The 27,580-nt window shown below is 39.5% G+C and overlaps 1 protein-coding gene across 1 annotated transcript in view; it reads left to right on the forward strand.

The window, feature by feature from the left end:
• LOC136872268 (phospholipid-transporting ATPase ABCA3) overlaps nt 1-27,580 on the forward strand; it is a 341,741-nt gene that overhangs the window by 133,583 nt on the left and 180,578 nt on the right. The window contains exons 12-13 of the mRNA XM_067146089.2: nt 32-103; nt 1,225-1,363. Of these exons, the coding sequence (XP_067002190.2) occupies nt 32-103; nt 1,225-1,363 (211 nt within the window). The remainder of the gene's footprint in view (nt 1-31; nt 104-1,224; nt 1,364-27,580) is intronic.

Raw genomic sequence — 27,580 nt, forward strand, 5'->3', positions numbered from 1 at the left:
ACTTCTGACTAAATGTATTTCTTGTACTCAGGTTGTGATTCTAGATGAGCCAACATCAGGTTTGGATCCAGAAGCTAGAAGGCAGATCTGGGATTTGCTTTTGGTATGTACTGATTCTGATTTTTATATACTGTATACTGTATAGAAGTTCGGAATACTGGCTTAAAAATGACATATCTTGATATCAACCGGCCTTTTATACTTCCATCCTACTGAGTTAATTTGAAAATTGAACAACAGTACAGCGGCTCTGTTTGCTAATGTTTCTAGCACCTGAGCGATCAATGCACATTCCATTCTGATTTAGCCTATTGCTTTTTTGCATTTTTAGTTCTCAAAAATTCTTCTATAAAACTCATCATGAAGTTTCTTCTGGATTCTCCTTTCTATTGGTCCCTGTGGATCAGATTCCATGCAAAACTAGAGGTCCTGTGTCTATGATCACAGTATCAAGTCACATAAAACTCCAAGCTTGTTTGCCTTTCCTCATTTCTGTTGCTCCTTCTCCCGTGAGTGCTGGGGGTGGATATCTTTGCGTAACAGACTTCATAATGAAACCATCGGACTCAGGTGTGGAATCTGTACCCAATGATCAAAGTATTCATTCAAGATAGGAAATTGCAGTGGTTTGGCCTAGTGGGGAATGTCCAGAGAGCGTGTACCACACTGATTTACTCTGTGACAGATCTGCATGTTGGAAGATTCTAGAAATGGCTCCGAAGAAAACCAGGATGAAGCAGTTCAAGGATGACCTTACAAATCAAAGGCTCAGTGCCATACGTGAAGCACACGTGGCCACAAGACCTGAAAAATAGTTTTATGTTTGTGTTACAGCAGCACCCACAGCAGTGCATATAGTCGTCCAACTGTTGGCTAAGCAAAAGAAAGAACAAGCCTGCTCCTTCTACCCATCCTGACTAGTAATTGTTCATTTTTTGCACGCGTGTGTTCATATCATCCTCCATATTTTCCCTCTTCAGGTGTACATTCCTGTCCCCAGTCTGTTATGTTTGTTATATTCCCAACTGCATGTGAATACAAATTTTCAATTTTGATTTCTGCTTGGGAAGCATTGAATCAAATTCTTATTCACAACATACTTTTTCCAATTAAATGCTTGTGGAGTTCTTTGAATAGTATTTGTTTCTTCTTTCTCTTCCAGTGCAAGTATGACTATTAATCTATAGCATTTTATTGTTTTAAATCACAATGTTATATTTTAAGGGAATGCGTGGAAAGCGGACTATAATCATCACTACACACATAATGGAGGAAGCAGATGTCCTTGGTGATAGAATTGCTATAATGGACCACGGGCGTATACAGTGTTATGGGACCTCAATGTTTCTCAAGAAACTGTATGGTAATTCACTTTCTTATTAAGTCTCCCTCTAGTGTTGTTGTTAGTTAACTGCTTTCAATACATTTCCTCACTCTTACGGCCTTTTCTGAACTACTTGGAGTCGGCCCTTTGTATGGATTTGGCCCAGTTTTATGGCTAGATGCTCTTACTGATGCCAACCCTACGTAGAGGGATGTATTCACTATTGCATGTTACTGCAGTTGGTTGTAGTGTGATGTGTTGTATGTAAATGAAGACGTGTATTAGGAAAAACGTAAACACCCTGACTCCGCAATTAAAATCCCCCCGACACGGCTTGGAATCGAACATGGGGCCTTCTGAATGGAGGACCACTATGCTGACCGTACAGCCAAGGAGCCAGACAATATATTTCCTTTCTCTGTGGTAAGTTGTTTTTCTTAGTCTATCCATTAGTCCCATTTCTTGATGCGGGGTCAGGAATGAGGTGAGATGAATTTATATGGCATGTTCTTACGGCTGGATGCCTTTCCTGACGCCAACCTTGCAAGAGATATTCATACGATCATATTGAAATCGACAACGAAATTTCGCAGAGAGGCAGAGGAGACCATAAAATAGCATTGTACGAAAATTTAGCTGCCATTTCAAACTGGAAGGTGTCAATCTTGATACAAAATCCGTGTGGCAACACAGCTATTGGACAACCCTTGCATCTTGATGGCTTGCGCAGTGCATAGCGGAGTGGAGTTGTGTGTGTGTGTGTGTGTGTGTGTGTGTGTGTGTGTGTGTGTGTGTGTGTGTGTGTGTGTGTGTGTGTGTGTGTGTGTGTGTGTGTGTGTGTGTGTGTGTGTGTGTGTGTGCGCGTGCGTGAGAGAGAACGAACTGGCAGGCTACCACGCACCAAGGTCGCCTCATTGTTCTTCAGTTTTCCTTACTTGTTTGAAGGCAATATTTCACAGGCATTTCGAACTAGGGAGGTCTCTCCATTGTGTAATTGGCTGCAAACTAATTGAACCATGGGGAAGAAAATTGAAAATGAATGAAGAATTGCATTTTCAGTATGCTGTTTCTCTGATAAACATCAATCTGAAAGTCTTCACAAGCCAGCACAACGTCTGTTAAATGGTGATATAAAGCCTTTCCATTGCCACAAGAAAACTTATCCAAGGGCTGTATGTACCTTGTAGTGCCGAGAGGAATCTGGGGAACTTCTATACTGTTGCCTGGAGGAATGTCTTCAAGACAGCTTTTATCACTAACTAGTCCAGGAATCTATCAGTTGCAAACACTTCTCTTCCACAAATGGGAAGAAGGATTCTTTAAACCAATAGAGTAGAACCTCGATAATTCGAAATCGGTTAATTCAAAATCCCGCCTAATTCGAAGAAGCTCTCGTTCCTGGAAACATGAGATACGGTTTTGCATGTTATTTAAATTGTTCAATTCGAAATACGGATAATTTGTAATTCGAAGTACAATGTTAGCCCCATTACCAAAATTCAGACTTTTAATTCGAAACTGCCTTTACATTTTAAAACAATAGTATGTTACAGAGTAATTTAAATTGAAAATATATCCGCGTCTTGATAGAACGCGTGTTCCCAAACGTGGAGGGGTAGCTTTCCGCACTTACTTCGGTGCGTCTGTTGCTAAGTTGAATGAAATCGGAATTCTTTTGTATTCAACCTTTTAAGGAGCGCCGTAATATCACGCAGCAGGCAGTGTGCAGAAAGACAGAATCCGCGAACACTGGCAGTGCCGACAGTTGACGAAAAAGCATGGCTCAAATAATTAATTCGTAGGCACCGAACAATATGGTCATTGCCTATGAAACTGTATTGTGTTCTTTTAATGCCAAGCCCAAATGGTCTTATGGTTTTAAAGGAGAAAGTGCCAGCCAGGGAATCGTACAAGGGTGGGGGTCATTGTGTTGTGTTGCAATGCACACGGAAGCGAGAAACTTTATCCCCTCGTCATAGGAAATTTCGATAAGCCACAATGTTTTAAGGGCGCCGGGTACTTTCCGTGCAAGTACAATGCATCTAAAAATACAAACAGTACAATAATCCAAAAAATAATGCATTTGCACAGGAGAACCAGCATAGTTTATCCTCGTCTTTGAATTGTTTGATTTCCTTTTCTTTCGTTGCATGAGGTTATGTTTGTCAGTGATTTATCTAAGTGCATTATTTGAACACTGTAATTGCACCTTGTTGGATACATTTCAGAAAAAGTTTTTTTCCATGGCACTTGAACTATGACTCGAGGTGATTGCATGCATTAATGGGGCTTAGAATACTTTGTGACGTGGCAAGTATTTACATTTCTGAAGTACGAGAGAAGTGCCATGGCGGGAAATCATTCAAATTTAGAGTCATAGGAAATTTTGATTAGCCACGATGTTTTAAGGGCATCGGGTACTTTTCTGTCTAAGTAAGTAATTAAGTAATATGTTTTATTTATCCTGGCAAAGTTAGGGATGTACTCCCTTTCTTACACTTAACCAGTCTTAACCTAGAACACTTAATAATAACTACTGATGACAATAATATGATAATATGGACAATAGTAACAGTAATACCATTAACAAAAGTAACCACACTTTAAAAAAAAGATCATATCATCTATATAATATAAATCGTACGTAAAGTGCAGTATATAATAATGAATGAGTACTAAGAATATAATTATGAATAATGAGTACTAAGAATATAATTATGAATAATGAGTACTAAGAATATCATTATGAATAATGAGTACTATAACAACTACTTAAGAAAAAGTTTAGAAAATATATACATTTCTACAGTACACCGAAATATCGCCTTCAGTTGAGAGGTGAAGAGAAGGATTACTAAGAAGTAGAAGAGGAAGAAGAAGAATATCTGTGAAAGGAAGAGGGAAATGATGATGAAGAGGCGGTAGGAGTAGGTGTTTTCAGGTCATAATTTGATGATTCATGCATGTTTACCTAGTATTTCGAAACGGGCATGTTTAAAAGCTAAGCTGCTGGACATGCTTCTGACATCCACTGGTAAGAGATTCCATTGTCGGGCTGCGGTAACGGTGAATGATTTCGTGTTTGCTGTTCTGTGTACAGGAAGGGATAAACACATGGTGCTGCAGGATCGGGTATTTTTGTTATGGTCTGTGGAGAGGAACTTCATTCGATCACGGAAATAGGCTGGTTGAGAACTTTTAAGAATAGTATGCAAGAAGCAAAGAGTATGAAGTGTGCGTCGTTCTTGCAGGCGAAGCCACCCGAGCCGCGTGTAAGACGGTGTGACATGGTCAGCGTAACGAAGTCCACAGATAAATCTTACACAGGCATTCTGAGCGCACTGTAATTTCCTTCCCCAGTCTACTCCTAGGTTGTTGTAAACTATGTCGCAATAATCAAAATGAGGTAATGCAAGTGATTCAACAAGAATTTTCTTTAATTTAAAAGGGAAAGTGAATTTGAATTTACTGAGACAGCGTAGCGTTCCGTATATTTTCCTACACACAGATATAGTTTGGGCAGACCAGGACAGATGTTTGTCAAATATTATGCCAAGATTTCTTACATTTTGGCTATACTGTATGGGAGTACCACTTATGGACAACTGTGGTAACGCTGTTCGATTGAGCTTGCAAAGTAATTTAGGGTAACCAATAATTATTGCCTGGGATTTTGATGGGTTTAATTTTAATCCGTGAGTTCTGACCCATATATCTATGGTCATCAAGTCTTCATTCAGGTGACGTGTTTCTGAGTGTAGGTTTTCGGGTTTGCTGTGTATATATATCTGTAGGTCATCAGCGTATAAGTGGTATTTACAGTGTTTTAATCCGGAAGATATGCCATTTATATACAAAGAGAAAAATAGGGGGCCCAGTACAGATCCTTGTTGTATTCCTACGTTGACCGTACGCCAATTTGAATATTCATTGTTGTTGTTAAGTACACACTGCTGGCGACCGGTGAGATAGGATCTGATCCACTGGAGTGCACTCGCGGAGAAATTTAAACTATTTAATTTGGATATAAGTATGTCCCTGTCAACAGTGTAAAAAGCTTTACTAAAGTACAAGGCATCCAAAATGCATACAGTACAGTAATCCAATGAATAAAGCACTTGCACATGGGAGCCACCATAAATTTCTCCTCGTCTTTGAATCGTGCTGGGTTTTTCTTCCTTTCATTGCCTGAGGTTATGTTTGTCAGTGAGTTATCCAAGTGCATTATTTGAATATTGTAAATGCACCTTCCTGGATAAATTTTGGAAATAGTTTTTTAAAAATCACATGTGAAAGGTTTAAATTGTGAATGAAGGTTAACTGCATGCAGTGTCCAGCCCCGCAGTGTAGGGGGCAACGCGTCCGCGTGTCACCTGGTGGCCCTGGGTTTGATTTCTGTCTGGGTCAGGGTTTTTTTAAGTTGTAAATGATTAACATTCCTGGCCTAGGGACTGGGTGTTTGTGTCTTCCTTAATGTTCCTTTCCTCACATTCAACACTTTACACTTCCGCAATTTCCAAATACATGCAGGTTCCTAACATATGGTGCAAGTAGGGGCAAAAGATTTTTCTAGGTCGACGCCCCGAACAAATAGCATTTAATAATAAAATCATTTTAAAAAATTGCATGTAACATTTTGTAATGCGGCAAGGGTTGGCACTTCTGAATTTCGAATTGGCGGTTAATTCAAAATCACGTAATTCGGAGTCCGATTTTAGTCCCAACGACTTCGAATTAATGAGGTTTTACTGTATTTTAATTCCTTATTTCCCATTTTTTCCTGAATTTATGGCTGTAGTTATATTTCTGCCAAGAAACATATACAGTAGAGTCTCGATTATCCGACCTAAACGGGACCTGGAGTACGTCGGATCACCGAAAATGTCGGATAATACAGAATAACTTTGAAAAATGAACTAAAACAATGACATGTTTTACGGTACTCTATTTATTGAATTATCAATTCAATTGTACAGTACATGCAGTATTGAACAAAAACATTCCAGATGTCTTACGAAAAGAAACTTTTCTCCACAGATATTAAGCTGCCTAATGCCGTACAGTTTTTTCCACCGATCAAACCACCCAACACTGGCAGGAAAATTAGGGTCCTCTTAATTAAACTCCTTCTGGAAATTCACAGCCTTATCCTGCAGAATGGGGCCAGATAATGGTAGGCCCTTTTCCCGGTGTTGAGATAACCAAAGAAATAGTGCTTCACTTTTTCGTACTCACATTTTTTCAATGTTTTTCTCTGCTCTGGTAGAGCACCACTTTTCAATTTCTTCCCTCTGTTTTTTCCAGTCTCACACTGTAACACATCCAACACCACAATCTGAAGCCACATTTTGAAGAATTTCCCCTTTGTCCAGTGGCTTTAATGCACTCAACTTGTCTTCCCTGGAAACAATCACTTTCTTCCATTTACTTGCTATACTCACAGAGGATATGAAAATTATAACATTCGCACCCAACCAATACTACAATGAACAATGACTGAAGACTCACTGCACCTGTCCTTGAGAAAAAAACACTGTCCTACTGCTAGGGGTCAGGCCAGTGCTTGTCCCATGGACGCAGCCTCCACACCGTGTGTGCCTGAATTTAGTCTCCACCAAAAGTTCAAAATAAGTCTACCAGTGTCGGATAACACGGAATGTCGGATAAGCGAAGGTCGGATGAGCGAGACTCTACTGTATTTGGAAACTCTCAGACCAAAAGTTCCAGTTGCCTCCTGTAGTAAGATGAATCATTTCGGGGAAAGAATACTGGCCAAATTAATTGTAGGCATAATTGTGCACGAATGGGTGAGTGCACCAACTGATTGAGCAACTGTTTCTGTATGTTTGTCACCAACAAACTATAATTCTTTTTGCTTTCATTTCGCCCACGAAACCACTGATCTGTATTGTATATTGAAGATGGGGTGTAGTCTAAAATTCGCTCTTTAGCTGCTTCCACAAATTTCTTTGTGACTTTATCTTCTTGTAGATACGCATGGGATACAAATTTAGTGATTTGTTTTCTACTTTTTATTCTGTACTTGAAACAACTCACCCAACTATTAAATGTGCTGAAATAAGTTTGCTCCATTGAAATCCCTTGAAATTTCCTAGGCCCACAGTCACAGGTCTTCATCGCATACATAATCAGCTTACAGCCTTCTTGCATCTGGAAAGGGAGAAAATAATTTTGTATGCATCAATTTCCTGTGTTCGGTGGGACTTACTGATGTAGTTTCTAATTGATTCTTCCGCCAGTACAGTTATCGTAGTGATGTCACCTTACAACAACTTTTGTGATCAGTGGTTAATGAAAGCTGCTTAGTCCCCTTATTCATCCATAAATTTACAGCTTTCCTCTTGTATGCAAGATCTACAGTTTGTTTCACTTTTTTCTGTGGACTGGAAGCTTAGCTTGAACTAGTAGATTTGTTAGGTGACTGCAGAGTCTCTTCACTGGATTGAAGGGAATCAGATTCAGGGCTCAAACACTGATCTGTAACACCTCTCATACCTGGTAATGGTGTCCTGCCTTCTCTTTCAGGTAATGTAGACGGTGTCGCTGCTTCCACTATCACTTTCACTGTCACTGTTTCTCTCCAGACCCAACTCAGAGACGATGCTGGCACCCATGGAATGATTTTCAATTAGCTCGATCACATGTCAATCCATCTCCTTTTTTCCAAAGTTATTTCATGGAAAGAGGAGAAACGTTTTTCACAGAAATAACTTAATGCATATTCTAGAACATTAGCCGGATTCATGACTGCTCTCTCAAAGGAACATGTGTTAACTGCCTGGCACAGAAAGCTCAAGGTAACGTCCTCGCTTCAGCTGGCCACCAGGACTCTCCACGTTGAGCTATATGCTAACACGTGCAATCCTTTTAGATATTTCCATCGGTTTCAGGACCTTACAGCTCATAACGGCAGCTACATTTTTGTTATTTGCTTTCTTATGGGTCCTCTCTGCGAAATTTCATTGTCTGTTTCGATATGACTTTATGGATACTTCCCTTATCAGCTAATTAAATGAATACTGGTGAATGAGGATATGGAAGTGGAAGGAATCTGTTGTGGTCTGTGAATAGGAAATATCCCAGCGTTTGCCTGGAAATGAAAATGGGAAACCCTCTGTGGTAAATTACCAACAATTAGAAACATTTATACCAGCTAGGCTGCAGTGAGTGCAAGTTCTTGGTAAAGTGAACTCTTAGTTTCAGGGATTAGGCAAGGCTGTAATATTTCTCCCATTCTGTTCACTTTTATAAGTCACTAGCTGGTGTACCCGTGCTTTGCTATGGAAATCTAGATGAAATCTTGTACATGTTGTGAATAAGATTCTATTAAATTACATAACAACATAGGTATTTAAAAATTAAATTTTACTGCCTTCCACATAACTACCATTTATTCTTAATGGCTCGGTATTGATATATGGACTTTGTCGTAGGTACATCGTAACTAGTGTAAAACCTTCAAGTAAATAGATTTTAATTATATTTTATTAAATGCAAATTATCTTTTAGCAAATGTAAATTATGACTAATACGTGGTTCCCCTGTAAATATGTATAATTTGCATAACCTCAAATACGTATTGTGTATAAGTTTAACCTCAAAATCGTTATAGTCAAAAATGGTAGAAAACTATAATGTTCATATGTTAGATTTATAATTTGATATATTTGAAGGGTTCTGGAAACTTACTCTAAGGTTTATTATCCAGATATATGGAGAGACATTAGGTGTTGTTTGAGTCATCAGTCCATAGACTGGTTTGATGCAGCACTCCATGCCACCCTACCCTGTGCTAACCTTTTCATTTCTACGTAACTATTGCATCCTACATCTGCTCTAATCTGCTTGTCATATTCATACCTTGGTCTACCCCTACCGTTCCTACCACCTACACTTCCTTCAAAAACCAACTGAACAAGTCCTGGGTGTCTTAAGATGTGTCCTATCATTCTATCTCTTCTCGTCAAATTTAGCCAAATCGATCTCCTCTCACCAATCCGATTCAGTATCTCTTCATTCGTGATTCGATCTCTCCATCTCACCTTCAGCATTCTTCTGTAACACCACATTTCAAAGGCTTCTATTCTCTTTCTTTCTGAGCTAGTTATCGTCCATGTTTCACTTCCATACAATGCCACGCTCCACACGAAAGTCTTCAAAAACATCTTTCTAATTCCAATATCAATGTTTGAAGTGAGCAAATTTCTTTTCTTAAGAAAGCTCTTCCTTGCTTGTGCTAGTCTGCATTTTATGTCCTCCTTACTTCTGCCATCGTTAGTTATTTTACTACCCAAGTAACAATATTCATCTACTTCCTTTAAGACTTCATTTCCTAATCTAATATTTCCTACATCACCTGCCTTTGTTCGACTGTACTCCATTACTTTTGTTTTGGACTTATTTAGTTTCATCTTGTACTCCTTACCCAAGACTTCATCCATACCATTCAGCAACTTCTCGAGATCTTCTGCAGTCTCAGATAAAATAACAATATCATCGGCAAATCTCAAGGTTTTGATTTCCTCTCCTTGGATTGTGATTCCCTTTCCAAATTTCTCTTTGATTTCCTTTACTGCCTGTTCTATGTAAACATTGAATAGGAGAGGGGACAAACTACAGCCTTGCCTCACTCCTTTCTGGATTGCTGCTTCTTTTTCAGAGCCCTCGATTCTTATCACTGCAGACTGGTTTTTATACAGATTGTAGATAATTCTTCGTTCTCGGTATCTGATCCCTATCATCTTCAGAATCATAAATAGCTTGGTCCAATTAACATTATCGAATGCCTTTTCTAGATCTACGAATGCCATGTGCGTGGGCTTGTCCTTCTTGATTCGATCCTCTAAGATCAGACGTAAAGTCAGGATTGCTTCACGTGTTCCTACATTTCTTCTGAAGCCAAACTGATCTTCTCCCAATTCAGCTTCAACTTGTTTTTCCATTCTCCTGTAAATAATACGTGTTAAAATTTTGCAGGCATGAGATACTAAACTAATGGTGCGATAGTTTTCACACCTGTCAGCACCGGCTTTCTTGGGAATAGGTACAACAACATTCTGCCGAAAATCGGATGGGACTTCTCCTGTCTCATACATCTTACACACTAAATGGAATAACCTTGCCATGCTGGTTTCTCCTAAGGCAGTCAGTAATTCAGAGGGAATGTCATCGATTCCAGGTGCCTTGTTCCTATTTAGGTCACTCACAGCTCTGTCAAACTCTGACCTCATAATTTGGTCTCCCATTTCATCAACATCAACAGCCTGTTCATGTTCCAAAACCAAATTATGTACATCTTTACCTTGATACAACTGTTGGATGTGCTCCTGCCATCTTTCTGCTTTGTCTTCTCTCCCTAGAAGTGGCTTTCCAGCTCTTAATATTCATATACCTAGATTTCCTTTCTCCAAAGGTTTCCTTGATTTTCCTGTATGCAGCATCTACCTTTCCCAGGACCATACAGCCTTCGACATCCTTGCACTTCTCCTTCAGCCATTCTTCCTTAGCTACCTTGCACTTTCTATCCACTTGATTCGTTAATCGCCTGTATTCTTTTCTGCCCTTTTCATTTCTAGCATTCTTGCATTTTCGTCATTCATCAATCAGGTCTAGTATCTCCTGAGTTACCCACTGATTCTTAGTTGTTCTTTTCTTCCTTCCTAACACTTCTTCAGCAGCCCTACTGACTTCATTTTTCATGACTCTCCACTCTTCCTCTATAGTGTTTCCTTCAGCCTTTTCATTTAGTCCTTGTGCAGCATGTACCTTGAAACAATCCCTCACACTCCTTTCTTTCAGCTTGTCTAGATCCCATCTTTTTGCATTTTTTCCTTTCTTCAATTTCTTCAACTTCAGATGGCATTTCATGACCAACAAGTTGTGGTCAGAGTCCACGTCTGCTCCTGGGAAAGTTTTGCAATCCAACACCTGGTTTCTGAATCTCTGCCTAATCATAATGAAGTCTGTTTGATACCTTCCAGTGTCTCCAGGTCTCGTCCACGTATACAGCCGTCGTTTGTGGTGTTTGAACCAAGTATTGGCAAGGACTAAATTATGATCAGTGCAGAATTCAACCAGCCAACTTCCTCTTCCGTTCCTTTGTCCCAATCCAAATTCTCCTACTGTACTACCTTCTCTTCCTTCGCCTACCACTACATTTCAGTCTCCCATCACAATTAGATTCTCATCACCTTCTACATATTGTATTAAATATTCTATCTCCTCATATATTCTTTTGATTTCTTCATCATCCGCTGAACTAGTAGGCATATAGACCTGCACTATTGTGGTGGGCATTGGTTTGGTGTCTATCTTGACGACAATAATTCTTCCACTATGCTGGTCGTAGTAGCTTACCTGCTGCCCTATTTTCTTATTCATTATTAAACCAACTCCTGCATTTCCCCTGTTTGATTTTATGTTGATAATTTGGTAGTCGCCTGACCAAAAATCTTGTTCTTCCTGCCAACGTACTTCACTTATACCAACTACATCTAACTTTAGCCTATCCATCTCCCTTTTCAGATTCTCTAACCTACCACAACGATTCAAACTTCTAACATTCCACGCTCCGACTCACAGAATGTCAGTATCCATCTTCCTGATGATCGCCCCCTCTCGTGTAGTCCCCACCCGGAGATCCGAATGGGGGCTAGTTTACCTCCGGAAGCCATCATCGGTACATCATTCATACAGAGAGAGCTGCATGTCCTCGGGAGGTAGTTACGGCTGTAGTTTCCCGTTGCTTTCAGCCGTGTAGCAGTATCAACACAGCTAAGCCATGTTGAGTATTATTACAAGGCTGTATCAGTCAATCATCTAGACTGCCGCCCTTGTAACTACCGAAAGGCTGCCACCCCCCTTTCGATGAACCATTCTTTAGTCTGGTCTCTCAACTGATACCCATCCGATATGGTTGCACCTGCGGCTTGGCTACCTGCATCATTGGGACACGCAAGCCTCCCCACCACGGCAAGGTCACATGGTTCGCAGAGACATTAGGTATGTTGGAGAAATTCCTATGTGTATCAGTAAACAGAAAAAGAAAGTTCGAGTTGGATCCATTACTGGCGTACTTCATTCGACTAGCCGGTCGATTGATGTTTCGAGTGTGTTCCATTCGAGTGTTGTAAGAAACCTTCCAGAAATATATAATTCTAGATGGTTGATCGAACAGTATATATATTGAGCTGTCAGTGTCGGACTCGAAGGCAAGTGATGGACTGCGAGTGACTGTTGGGCCCTGAGGTGGGGCGGTGAATTCAAGAGTGTGTATGTTATAGTGCGCGAGTCAGTGTTGTTGATATCTGTACTTGTCAGAATCGATTTCAGGGTACTCCGCTATTAAGTGTTGTAGTGTCATTTGCTACTATGTATAATTGTGTGTCATGACTTACAGTGACAATAAAGTAATTTATATAAGGAAGTGAACGTATTCTCGTGTGATATTTATTTCCGTCAAATAAAATTGCATTGCAGAACTATAACTTAGGAACAAAAGTTGAAATTCACGAATATCTCCGTTATCATAGCTGGTACGGTAAAAATGTATAAGGAATAAATGATTGGAAATTTAATCCTATATAAGTTATGTAGCATTTATAGATAACACCACTAATAATATGAATCGAATTTTAGGCCTTCTTTTAAACTACAATTTCACTCAACCTAAATAAACTTGTGTATAGCCTAGATTGTATTGCCTTATTCCCAGACTTTATATACTAATTTTCATTAAATTCTCTCCAGCCATTTTCTCGTGATGCACGTGCATACAGATAGACGGAAATGACGGAAAATTCATTTTTAATTCTGAGCAGTGTACAGACAAATCTCTTACTTTATATTAAAAATTTACTGAATGGCATAAAATGACTGGGAAGGATTCAGTTGGATGAAAATGTAGTAGAACCATGACATTCTTAATGGCAATCCATAAAAGGTTGCAATTTAATATCTTGAAACTTGAAAAGCAATGCCACAAATATTATATGTAAACTGATTTTTGCTTCCCATGTTTTGTGAGACAAATCTTCATCTCTTATACAATAGACTTCTAGGTTTTCGTAGAAAATTAAAGGATGTGTGAAATTAATTTTGAACTACCTTTCAGCGCGTATGTATTTAACACAATGCGGACCGGTCCCGAGAAAGCTCATGTTTGCCTGGCCGAGTGTTGCGGACCGGTCCTGAGTTATTTCATGTTAGTAGCAGGCTGAAGTTTATCTTTTGCGATATACGAGAACTATTTGGAAGTCAAGGCTGATAGAACTCTGTTATAAATGGTTCCACACAATCGATAGTCGCATTTCTTTTTGATTATTCTTCATATCATAGATTTTCTTGCATTTCCTGACAACATGTTTGCAAAGTTTAAAGAGCCATGCCATCTGCAAAGGACTGCACGTGTTTAGACAGGGATGAAATTATTCGAGAATTATATGCTGATACAGGCTCCGAATATCCAAGTGATGCTGAATATTTAAAGCTCAATGATGAAATATCTTGTAACAGAAATGTTTTGAGTGATGATGAGGATATAGCCTTACCTTCAAGGTGTGGATTTCGCGTGGCGCAAAACGAGTCTGATAATTGTGTTACGGGTGTAAATATTCTAAATATTGTAAAGAATGTAGTGTTTTCTGGCGATTGGGTTATGGACAACAGTGCACCTAGGCTAGAAGATTTTGAAGGTGCTCCTGCAGAATGAACCTGGGATCATAGGACTAGTATCAGGACTCATGTTTGGTGAAGATTTTTTTTCTGTATATAGCTGAGCAGACAAACTTATACTATGAGCAGGATTCACATTCTCATAACCTATCCCCTAAAACACTAAAATGGACAAAAGTCACTAGCAGGGAAATTTTAAAAAATGCGTAGGGCATGTGAAGAAATTGTGTCGGAAGGATTACTGGCCAACCGATTTAATCAAAACCCTCATATTTCCAAAAACTATCAACCAAAATAAATTTCAACACATACTTACCTATATGAATTTAACAACTATTCAGGAAGGCCTATAGAAAAAACGCAGTAGGCCTAGTCCTTCAGAGGTTAGTGAAATTCTGACAGTTTATTTGAATGCATGCACTCCAGTTTGGAGGTAGTTAGAAAGTGACTGGGAACAGGACTGTGCATGGGGTGAAGGGCACCCAGGCTGCAATGTGTTAAAATATTATTATTATTATTATTATTATTATTATTATTATTATTATTATTATTATTATTATTATTTTCAACAGAACAAAGAAAGGCTGCATCTCTCAGAATGAAAAAAAAAGAGTCCTCATTTTAATGCCTTATAAAAGAATTGAGAAAGCATACAAAGGGCACTAGGAAAGTTTTGCAATATGCAAAAACGGTTGGCTGGACACCCCTGTTATGGTGAGGGATGAAAAGAGGGGTGAAAACCGGTCTAGAAGACAGCAAGGTGCGACCTTCACACCAGTTGTTACCAAGCAGTGGAATTGAAAGCAAGCTAAGATGTCAGTGTGGTCTAAAGGTGAATATCGCGCAATTATCCGCTACAGTTTTGCTCATGGATTAACTGGTGACCAGTGCCTGGAGGAAATTGCTCCTGTGCTGGACAAAGACTGTCCACATCAGACAAAAATTTTCCGCTGGTATGAAGAGTTCCAGAGGGGAAATTTTGGGGGTTGAAGACTATCCTCGTTCTGGGCGACCATCTGAATCAGTTACGGAGGAAAACATTGCAGCTGTGAGGAAAGTGTTGCAGCAAGAGAGGCGGTTGACATATTGGCAGGTAGAAGAGACCCTCCACATCCCTGCACCAGCTATTCATTCAATTCTACACGACCATCTCCATGTTAGAAAGGTTTGTTCCCTTTCGGTGCCCCATTCACTTTCAGAGGAACAAAGGGCACAGCGAGTGAAATGGTGCAGAAAAATGCTAAAACAGTTTGAAAATGGGACTTCGCCTAACGTCAATAGCATTCTTACAGGTGACGAAACTTGGCTTTATAATTACGATGTCCCAACGAAATCCCAGAACTAGGTGTGGCTGTTTGAAGATGAGAGTACTCCTGTGATTGTGTGAAAGTCAAGGTCGGTGAAGAAAAGGTTGATTGGAGTATTCTTCACTAAACGGGGCATCCTGACTCGGGCTGTGCTAGAAACACAAAGGACAGTTACTGCGAAGTAGTACAGTGAGGCCCGGTTTCTTCAACGAATGTTAAGTGTTAACTCTGTTGTTAAGGAGACTTAACACATAATTTAACAAAAGGGTCGTCTCATCAAGAATTGTTAACTCCAACAAATTGTTAATACTTGTGTTAAATTAACCTGGCAGCAGCCCTGTGTTAAACCTCTTAACAGCTGCTAAAATTTCAAAATGGAGGCATGTAGAAGACGTAAGTTTGAAGCATTACTGCTGTATGAAGTCTATTTATAAACCGAAAAAGGCAAGGACGACCCATAATAAGAAGTAAAGACTTTTTAGAGTTGTCAGAAGATATATTTCTAATTACCAAAACCATAATGAACAAGGTACTGGACGATATTAAAAATAGGTTAGAGTTTCCAACAGTGAGGACAAATATCATGAGGCAGGATCCGCTTCGGACCACTTGGAGGTGGTAGAATACTAAAATGCAGACACATTTTACTCACACTTGTCAGGTCCGCAACCTAATAATTTCCTAAAAATGTATGAATTCCCCGATCCTAATGCAAAGTGTATATACTAAAAGAGTTGCAATCCAGACAAGTGGAGCAGTGGCCGAGTGGTCACGTAGATGTCTCCAAACCGCCACGACGTGAGATCGAGTCCCTCCATAGACATACATTTTTTATACAAATTAAATCATTATCTCAGACAATGTGAAAGTAAAACTGCGAATAAAATGAATAATCAAATTGCAGTGGAACTTTATTTTCTACCTCAAATTAATATATATACAGAGATAGAGATCCAGCACTAACTGTGAGAACGTTTAGGCCTATGTAATTTCAGGTAGAAAAAAGTGTACTGCAATTTTTATCTTTATGTTCCCTCAAATATTTATTCGTCTTCTTTTTCTTTATCTGTTTACCCTCCAAGATCGGTTTTTCCCTCAGACTCAGCGAGGGATCCCACCTCTACCGCCTCAAGGGCAGTATCCTCGAGCTTCAGAATCTGGATTGGGGATACAACTGGGGAGGATGACCAGTACCTCGCCCAGGCGGCCTCACATGCTATGCTGAACAGGGGACGGGAAGATTGGAAGGGATAGACAAAGAAGAGGGAAAGAAGAGGCCGTGGCCTTAAGTTAGGAGGAGATGTGGGAAACCATGGAAAACCACTTCCAGGATGGCTGAGGAGAGAATCGAACCCATCTCTACTCAGTTGACCACCCGAGACTGAGTGGACCCCGTTTCAGCTCTCGTACCACATTTCAAATTTCGTGGCAGCGCTGGAAATTGAACCCGGGCCTCCATGGGTGGCAGCTAATAACACTAACCACTACACCACAGAGGCGCACATATTAATTTATTTTGTGCAAATATTATAGCTGGGACGAGTCTCGAATTCACACCTACAAGGTTCGCACACAAGTACGGTGACCACGTGGCCACCACTTCGTTTCGCTGTAATGTAACTCCCAAGTATATATGCCTTGCATTGGTATCGGGGATTCATAAATTTTTTCAGAAGTTATTAGGTTGCGAACCTGACATGTTCAAGTAAAATTTGTTCACCTTTTAGTGTTCTACCACCTCCGCTTTGTCCGAAGCGGATTCTGGGTAATGACAACTGACCTCATCTTTTTTGAAAACAAAAGCGTATTGACTTAAACCCTTATACACAAGTTACCGTTGAGTGTCTCCCCACAGGTACATTGTGAAGCTCAGTGAAATCGGTTGACCGCAGGGTCTGGCCTCTACGTGTTTGTATTATGCTTGAGACACTTTTCATATAATTGCAGGCGACTATGTTCACGAGTGCAAGAAAAAGTGTGTATAATCCTGCAAAGAATTCCTGCTGCTACTGCAGCATTAACAAGGCATTACATTATTTTTCCTGCAATAAAAGAATGCCCGAAAACCATTCAAAACATATAAATTATCACATTTTCCCGGTGATAAGAATATAATAGCCTATATCGAATGTTGTGATATAACAGTCCATTCTTTTATGTTTTAAGCACATTCACATAATTTTAAATTTAAATTAAAACTCGCATTCATAATCATAACGCTTTTGTTGCCTCTTACTTGACACGTTTACGTCTTATCGGTCTCCACTAACCATAACCTATAATCATGTCAACCATGTATCTGTGTGACAAAATACTATTTCAACACACCGCTAGGAGCGCTTTATGTAAAGAAACAAAAGACGCTCACTGCCAAACGCGTTCAGAAATCTCACGGAAATGTGTTAATTTGTCTTTAACAATTGTTTCATAACAAATGTTGGAAATGTGTTCCTGAAACAGGGCACTTTTAAACGAAGTGTTAAATTAATAACAATTGTTAGTTAACATTTTTTAAGTAAAATTTAACATACAGTTGAAGAAACCGGGCCTGAGACTTGTCTGCCTCAGGTCATCCATGCTCCCAAGCAGCTCCGTCCAAGGTCACGGCTCAACACTTGGATCTTGCATCACGACAATGCTCCAGCACATCGTGCTAATGTAACAATAGATTTTCTTGCCAGATCAGGGTTCACTGCTTGATAACCCTCCATACAGTTCTGATCTTGTCCCCTCACTCTTCCCAGAAGTGGAGATGAAGCTGAAAGGGTGGCGTTTTGCATCCGATGAGGAGCTTCTGGCAGCATGGGATCAAGAGTGTGAAAATGTAACCGAAGAAACGTGGCAGAGTTGGTTCAGTGACTGGTTTCTACGTATGGAGAAGTGTATTGAATGTGGTGGAAATTATTTTGAAAAAGTCTAAAGTGTTCACTCACATTGCAAAACTTTCCTAGTACCCTTTGTAGAATCTTTGTCCTCTTCAAGTCTGAAGTCGTATTGCAACAGCATAGCAGATGACAAAACTATGTGAATTTTATGACCTTTGGGGATAGTTCACCCTTATTAATCTAATTGGAACTATAGCTGTCATACTCTATAGATTTCAGTACTCATCATATTATATACTTTCATATCGATTTCATTCAAATTTGCATAATTGTAAAAGGGATGATTTCATCTCTTATATGTTTTTCTGAACATAAAATTATGTGCAAATTTTTGACTCGCTGCAGCATTAAAAATTCAGAAAAATCATTAGAAGACACCTTGGTACTTGTCCTTACAATACGAGTAGCATTAGTTGTTTCATTAAAAATGTGCAGACACTAGTAGCTTATTAGGTTAGATATTTTGGCAATCAAAAGAATGAAAACATAGCTATTTGATTGTATTGTGTTTAGGGGGATCTGATATTGAATGTGGGTACTTATTAACAGAGCTTTAGTGAAATTTAATTCATACCTTTGGGATTCATTATTAGAATAGTCATGGTTTTTCTTTCTGAGGTAACAAGCAAAATCTTCATCGAACACTTAAGTTTTCTTGCAGTTTTGCCTGGTTTCACAAAGAATAAACTGAAATAAATATCATGTTTTATGAAACATAAATCAAAACATTAGAAACCTTTAAGAAGAAATGATTGGGAAATTAAGGCAAAGAAAGTGCATAATTTTATCTTCTCTGTTGTTCCTTCAGGCAGTCTTATTTCCTTATTGCCTTATTTCTCCAAATTCAAGACAACATTTTTTCTCAGAATCTCATGTGGAAAATCAAGGTTTGTCTTGCATTCGCGACCTAACAATAATGAACACTACTGGTAGCTACCACGGTAACCATGCTGCTTTCCTTCAACCTCGCCCCCTTCCACCCACGTGCGCGCACAATACTCTTTAACCATTAATGTCCGCATCTTTATTTTACATCGCTAGCTGCGGCAACCGATTGTACAGTGCCTCTGTGTAACATCACTGGTTCTCGGGAAATAGCGAAAAGAGAACGACATTATATTAGCCTCTACAAAAAAATTCTCAAATCTGCAGAATGGCATCAAAACACAAGCCTTCAAATTCTTAGAAAGGCCACGGCTACTCAGTGGCAGAGTTATAACACGTCTACTGTACCTGGTGCTTAGTAAAATTAAGTTTTTTAGACAGCAGGAATATTTCCGTGACGGATAGTCATACTGTTAAGGTATGTGGATCAAGTACTGCAGGCAAATTTTCAACAGGTTCTCATCGATATTATGATGCCAATTTTAAGTTAATGGTTATGCAGTCAAAAGAAAATACAGTATTACCCCGCATTTCCGTTCCCGGCTTTTACGTTTTCCCGTCATTTACAACATTTTTTGTTGGTCCCCTGAGATTTTCTGTGCTCACGGTGTATAAAAATCCTCAAACTTACGTTTGCAACATTTTATGCTTCCTGCTATTTACGCCACGACAGGCCGTTCGAGATGAAAAAAATTGAGGTAAAATGGCTTCTCAACTAACCTTAAAATGCTTTGAGTAACCATGGCATGACGACCAAATCAAACAACTATGGTCTATAATAACTCTTAGAACTCTCAGTATTGAACTTCCGCTTAACCAACGCAGTGCATTCTTTGATATCAGGTGTTTTCCCACAACGTCCTAAACCTTATTTTCAAATCTGACGAGTTGAATTAACTCTCTAAATCTCGCATGCACACTTTCCACCATAATCCCATGACTTTTGAATGCAAGTAAAGAAACACCCAATAGAAATCAAAAACATGTATAATACCGCACATATAGTATATGGGTTACCCCTGCAGGTGGGGGACGCACATGTAGAATACACCCGCGGTATCCCCTGCCTGTCGTAAGAGGCGACTGAAAGGGGCCCAAGGGGCTGTCAACTTGGGAGTGTGGATTGGCAACCACGGGGCCCTTAGCTGAGTCTGGGCATTGCTCCCACTTACTTGTGCCAAGCTCCTTACTTTAGTCTATCCTATCCGACCTCTCTTGGTCAACTCTTGTTCTTTTCTGACGCCGAGATATTAGAGCATTTGAGGCCTAGGGAGTCTTTCATTTTCACGCCCTTCGTGGCCCTTGCCTTTCTTCGTCCGTTACTTCATTATTATTATTTTTTTTTTATTATTATTTTTTTTTTTTTTACCGAGCTCGATAGCTGCAGTCGCTTAAGTGCGGCCAGTATCCAGTATTCGGGAGATAGTAGGTTCGAACCCCACTGTCGGCAGCCCTGAAAATGGTTTTCCGTGGTTTCCCATTTTCACACCAGGCAAATGCTGGGGCTGTACCTTAATTAAGGCCACGGCCGCTTCCTTCCCACTCCTAGCCCTTTCCTGTCCCATCGTCGCCGTAAGACCTATCTGTGTCGGTGCGACGTAAAACAAATAGCAAAAAAAAAAAAAAACTTCATTTTTTGAAGTGACGGATCCCTTCTTTCTTCTTATTTTTTCTCTCTCTTTACCCCCTGTGGGTGGGGGACACAGATGAAAAATACACCCACAGTATCCCCTGCCAGTCGTGAGGGGTGACCAAGGAATGATTGAATTAGAACCATGAAACTACTTTTGATTCATACCATCACGTGGGGAACACCATGGGTTGCCTGTACTTGTGAGTAGTACCACTATATTAGGTACGAAATAGGTTTGTGATTAGTAGCAGCAAGAGGGGGTTCTCCTGTGGGTTTCCAGTACCCGTGCGTCGTACCCATGTGAGAAACACCGCGGGTCTGGGCGTTGCCTGTGAGTTGTACCACTATATTAGTGCCACCGTGGGTCTGCGTTGTCTGTGATCAGTACCCCCTATGTGAGGAACTCCACGGGATAGTATGAGTCCCTGTGGTTAGTACACCTAGGTGAGGAAACTTCTCAGTTTGCGTTGGCTATGAGTGGCGCCATTCTGTGAGAAACACCATAGGTTTGCGTTACCTGTACGAAGTACAATACTTGTGAGTAGTACCATCTTGTGTGGAACACCGTGAGTCTTCGCTACTTTTGATTAGTACCCCAACATGACAAGTACCATGGTTCTACTTTACTCGCAACATGTACCATTCTGAGGGGCCTTAGACCTGGATTTTGGACCCCTTTAGACATCAAGCATCCTTGATTGAGGACTGTGCTGTATAAGTGGTCCCTTGGTCAGTAATACTATTATTTATGACCCTTTTTTTTTTAGTCAGATCCATTGTTTTTGTTTGTTTGTTTATTTTCTTGTTTTTTTTTGTCATATCCATCCATTTATACTTCGTCATTTTTAAAATTTTTGTCAGTGAATTTTTTGAACTTTTGTTGTCATTTCATTTTGTACCATTAGGGGCCGATGACCTCGATGTTAGGCCCCTTTAAACAACAAGCAAAAAAAAAATTTATATGGGTTATGGCAAAGTGCAGAGCACAACAAAACTGCAAAGAAGAAGAAGGAAGGGATATCAGGAGTTTGCTTTATTGTTAAGTACAGTATAAGCCACAAGGACACGACGTTGTTAAGTGATTCAGTGTTTGTCTTGCCCGAGTTTATTTCACAGTTATTGTTTTACACTTGCGTTTGTTGTTGGAGTTGTTAAAGTTATTGTCGCTGATTCGTCACAATTTTTTTTGGTTATTTATTATGTTTTTTGTTCTTGTTATATGAATCGAGTGGTCAAAGTGAATTGCCACGTTCTTCCTTTCCTGTCGTGTGTATTTGTTAATCCTTCTTTGTTATTGCTTTATTGTTTTCCTGCTAATAATGGAAGGCCAATGGTAACTACTTCACTTAAGGTACACTTTCTATTTCAGCTCACACTGTTTATACAAATCCACAGTTCCAGCATCTTTGGCGACCATGGTCTACACTAAAGGCTAATGTGATGTCACTTCCGTCACACGTGTTGTTGCGTTACACAAATTTTTAGATGACCATCAGCCATAAGACATATTCACGTCGAAAGAGTGTCCACTATGCAGAATTATAAGTTGCCATTTTATATACGTCTGTCTCAATGTTTTGTTAAATTTAGTGCCAACCAAACTAAGTGTAATTACACAATGAAATGGCATAGGGCTTTTAGTGCTGGGAGTGTCAGAGGACATGTTCGGCTCGCCAGTTGCTGGTCTTTTGATTTGACACCCGTAGGCGACCTGCCCGCTGTGATGTGGATGAAATGGTAATGAAGAAGACACATACACCCAGCCCCCGTGCCAGCGAAATTAACCAATGATGGTTAAAATTCCCGACCCTGCTGGGAATGGAACCCGGGACCCCTGTGACCAAAGGCCAGCACGCTAACCATTTAGTCATGGACCCGGACACTTTACACAATGAGAAATATACATCAGAGCTTTGTGATAAATAAAGCTTAAATATGGTATTTTAAAATAAGAGGGTCGAGTCATAAGTCATGGCAACTATGTTTTTTCTCGCGAACAGGAGAAAACACGGAAAACCTAAGATATGCATTTGGAAATATAGTGTATGTACTTATGCATAGTGTCGGAAAACAAATTCTGACTTCAGGAGATTCTCGTAGGAAAGTGACGGAACACAGGCCATTGGTAAACATTGTTTTATCATGGTATAGACAGCAAATACACAAGACTTCGTACAAAGGACAGGTCTCCACTGGTTACAGACCTTCGAAATAATCACCCAAGGCTTCCACTGTGTGTTGCCAGCGGTGGAGCAGGAGCTGAATACCATTCGCTGCATGTGTATCGCTAACGTGTGACACCTCTCTCCGTAATGCTGTTACGATGTCCTCTTTGTTAGCAAACCGTTGTCCACGTAATGGCTTCTTGTCTTTGCAATTCCTCTAGAGTCCAGCGCCTGTCCTCATGCAAACACTGATTGATCACCATAATCTGTACCTCTTTGTCCATGGACACTGGAGAGCCTGGGCGAGGCAAATCCGTAGTTGGTACTCTACCCCGTTTGGACGTCTCCATCCACCTCGCCACTGTGCTATAGGGCATGGCATGCACACCTAAGGGTTCCCGCAGCTCTGCATGGCATTGGCGTGCATTTCTGCTGCGTAGAACTGCTATTTTAACATACAATCGTTGCTCCTGCTTGTTGACTTCCATTTTGCGACGCTCTCACCCACTGAACTTGGGGGCATGCTTAGACCCACACTGTTGTTTACATACACCATGTAGTGGCATCATACGCAAGTACATACCGTACGTTTCCAAGTGCACATCTTAGATTTTCCGTGTTGTCTCCTGTTCGCGAGAAAAAAAATAGTTGCCATCACTTATGACTTAACCTACGTATATGGGACGGTTCACGAAAAACGGGACAAAATGGTTCTGTATTTTTTTTTTGCTGGGATAGTGGAACACTTTAAAGAAATAACTGACGTCTGGTCACCGTACTCTAACACCTTGCATTACTTGTGGACAATGAGACTCTCTTGGCTGTCTTGGCACACGTTGCTCCTTAACGTCTCAAGGTCGTATTGAGATATATAATAGTATCTAATATGAGAACGGATTGGAAAGTAACTCACAATTTGTTTCCAAAATGTTTAATATGTACCAAAACCAAACAAATCACAAATCTTTTCTACAGTCACCAAGTTTCTCAACATATTTTTCCCATCGTGCTACTAGTTTCAATATGCCTTGTTCGTAGAAGTCCATTTGGTTGGAGTATAGCCATTTGCGGACTGCTGATTTCACTTCCACATCTGTTGCAAAGTGTTGGCCGGCCAGGAATTTCTTCAGAGGTTCAAACAGATAAATGTCCGACGGTGTCAGGTCCGGACTGTATGGTAAATACTGGAGCACTTCCCACCCAAATTTGGCGAGTTTCTCACGAACAGGAGCAGCAACAATAGGATGGACATTGGAAGATAGGAAATTTAAAAGGGTCCACCTTTTCAATACAATAACTGTTATATACTTTTATTTAAACTTGGAACTAGTTTCGACGCTGTTTGGCGTCATCTTCAGCCAAAATGTGGGAAATAGGCTAGCATGTAGACATTTATATTACACAAGGCGTTACATTGATCTAACTTCTTCATTTAACCCAATTTTTTACACAAGGTGTTACATTAAACAATACACATCTTACGAGGAGATAAAAACAGGGACGAATATAGAAACAAATGAGTCGTTGAGAAAGCAAAAGTTGTACATATTAAAAATAACCTTAACCACACATCTTGCAGTGCGAAAATATTTGCCTTGAATGATTCCTGAATACAGAACACACGTGCACACACTTCTGAAGAGCCAGCAGGCAGGAAAAGTAAGGTGAAACCTTTCGAGTTCTTCTGAGAAGAGTTCATAATTTTTTCTATGTTCCGACTAACTAATGAAGTCTCCCTTGAGTTCCTGATAAACATACACAACAGGAAATTTTCTTTACTCTCAACAATAGCTATAAGGACCAACGGAAAATTGTATTTTAAATACTGTGCAGAGACGTGAAAGCATGATCTTGAACATGATATAAATTTCTTCGTTTGACCACCTTTGAAAGTCTCTCTCTATATTACATAGCTTCATTAACACTACCATTCTGTAGATGCACAAAATAATCTTGTAATCTTCACAGGTCCGGTATTCAGCTCGACAAGAATATAAAATTGGTATTAAGGAATACGTTTTCTGAGAGTTGACTGTGCCAGTATTTGTGGTGTATTGTTGCAGCGTTACGTGTAGGGTGGGGGCAGGTTTCTATGATGTTTATTGCGGGACATAAGGTGGTAAAGCTATGGCGCGAGATGAAGAGGAACATAGCGTGTTGGATAGTTTAGGTCTGGGGAGCGGCCATTGTTGGATTAGGAGGGGAGAGGGAAGGAGCGGTAGGGGAGGAGGAGTGGAAGGAGGGGAAATATGGAGGGTGATGTGGTGAAAGTGTGTGGCATGACAAAGTATTATGCATAATGTGAAAGACAGACCTGTTTTTCGGGATATTCATGTTTTTGAATAATTCAATGAGAAAGTCGAATAGGATCTTTGGTTTCTCTGAGATATCATTTAAGTTTAGGTTGGGATTGAAATATTGGTCTCAATGAATATAGAGGTTTTCAGTGACGTCTAGGAAAGAACCTTTGTTTAGAATATCTAGTACCTCAAGATCTTGATTTATTTCAGTAAAGTTGTGCTTAGATTGTTTTATATGTAGGCCGACCGCGGAAAAACGGTTGTGTTTTATGGCATTGACATGTTCTGCATATCTGATTTTAAAGCTGCGTCCTGTTTGCCCTAGGTAAGAACTTTTGCAGTCTTGGCAAGAAAACCTATATACACCTGATTTAGAAAAAGGACTACTTTTATTTATTGATGAAGAGTTGTGTAGGATCTCTGTGCTTCTATTGTTAGTACGAAAGGCTATTTTAACGTTGTGTTTTTTAAGAACGTTAGTGACGTTGTAAATTTCTTTATTGAAGGTAAATGTGGAAAATGTGGCAGTGCTAGTATTGTCTTTTATTAGGGTGGTTTTTGGGCGGTGTCTGAATTTATTGATTATTCTTTCAATAAAGGATTCATTATATCCATTAAATTTTGCTATAGAGCGAATGGTGTTCAATTCTTTATTTAAGTTTTTCTTGGACATCGGAATTTTGAATGCTCGGTCTACTAGGCTATTATATGTAGCCGCTTTGTGTGTTTGGGGATGTAGTGAGTCATTTCTTATAGTAGTGGCCGTTTGAGTGGGCTTTCTATAGATACTATATGTGAACGTAGAGGGGTGCCTATTGATTGTTAGGTCTGGGAAGTTGATGGAGTTGTTTATCTCTGATTCTAAGGTAAATTTAATGTCATGATCACTGTTATTAAGGTTTTTGAGGGTGGATGGCGCGTCTATGGAGCGTTCATCTAGGATTATAAATTTGTCATCTACGTACCTCGCCCAGAATTGGATATTAGCAAATTTGATGTTATTGTCGATGGCGGTGTGCTCTAGGAAATCAAGGTAGATCTCTGCTAAAATTCCTGAGGCTGGTGAACCCATAGCCAAACCATCTTGTTTGTAAATGATCTTATCGAATGTGAAATAGTTATTGTTAATTAGTAATCTTAATATGGTCATAAAGTCTTGAACTTCTAGTTTACTTAGTTGATTGTTAGCAAGTAAGTTCTTTTCGATGATCGGGAATAATGAGTTGGTTTTTATACTGGGATACATGTTGACTATATCAAAGGAGTGCATTGAATGATATGGTTGAAGTTTGAAACTGTTTAGTTTGTTCACTAATTCTACAGTGTTCCTGATGGATTTATTTGATGAGAATTTATAATGTTTATTAAGAAATTGTTGGATAAATTGAGATAATTTATATAAGGGGCTTGGTCTGTAGTTTATTATGGGTCGAATAGGGACACCGGTTTTGTGGATTTTGGGTAGTGCTTTAGCTGTTGGTAGACCTGGGTTCATAGTAATTAACTTTTGTTTTTCTTGCTCAGTGAGGAGAAAAGATGTGCTCTTTAGAATTTGTTTCAATTGCCTTTGAATTGATTGCGTTGGGTCCTTCTTAACTATCGAAAAGGAGTCATTATCTAAGAAATTTTTGGTTTTTTGAATGTAATCTGATTTATCCATAATGACTGTTGTGTTGCCTTTGTCGGCCTTTGTAATGATGAGTTGGTTGTCTTTGACTTTCTTTTTAAGATTGAGAATTTGTTTTCTTTCAGTAAGGGAATCTTTGTTGATTTTGGTGATAGGGGTCGCAGTGCGATTTTTTGAGAAAAAACTTTTGTTTAATTGTTTTTTTACGTCCATTCTGAGTTCGTCTTGTAGTTCATATGGCATTTTGGTGATAGCAACTTCTGATTCGACTACGAGTTTGGAGGCTGTAAGGGCCGAGTTGAAATAGGGCCAGTTGTGCTTTGGACCTTTCGAAAGAATTCTTATATCGTTCTCATCTAAGTTGGTGGTGGAAAGATTAATTACTGGTGGGTGGAATTGTTGCAGAGTGTCATTAGTAGGGAGCGGATTTTTATGTAATTACATATTTTTCTTGCGTAAGTTTTAACGCAAGTTACGAAGTTCATTATTCCTATTGTGCATCCCCAAGTGTAAAAACTGAATCTTATTTCACATAAAAACACATTTTTTCACATTTTTTAAATGTAAATACATATTTTAAGAAAATCTATAATAAGCACATAAATCGGCAATATTTCTTGATCAATAAAATTGAAAATGCTTCTGTGTTATAAAATAATGCTCATATTTTCATTTTACGATTACAGTATTGTTTTTAACAGTGTATTTAACATAATGTATCTGAATGTTTCGGCTATTTATGGACTTCCCTCCATAAGTTC

Source organism: Anabrus simplex, chromosome 4 (genome assembly GCF_040414725.1).
Source record: "Anabrus simplex isolate iqAnaSimp1 chromosome 4, ASM4041472v1, whole genome shotgun sequence".
NCBI lineage: Eukaryota > Metazoa > Arthropoda > Insecta > Orthoptera > Tettigoniidae > Anabrus > Anabrus simplex.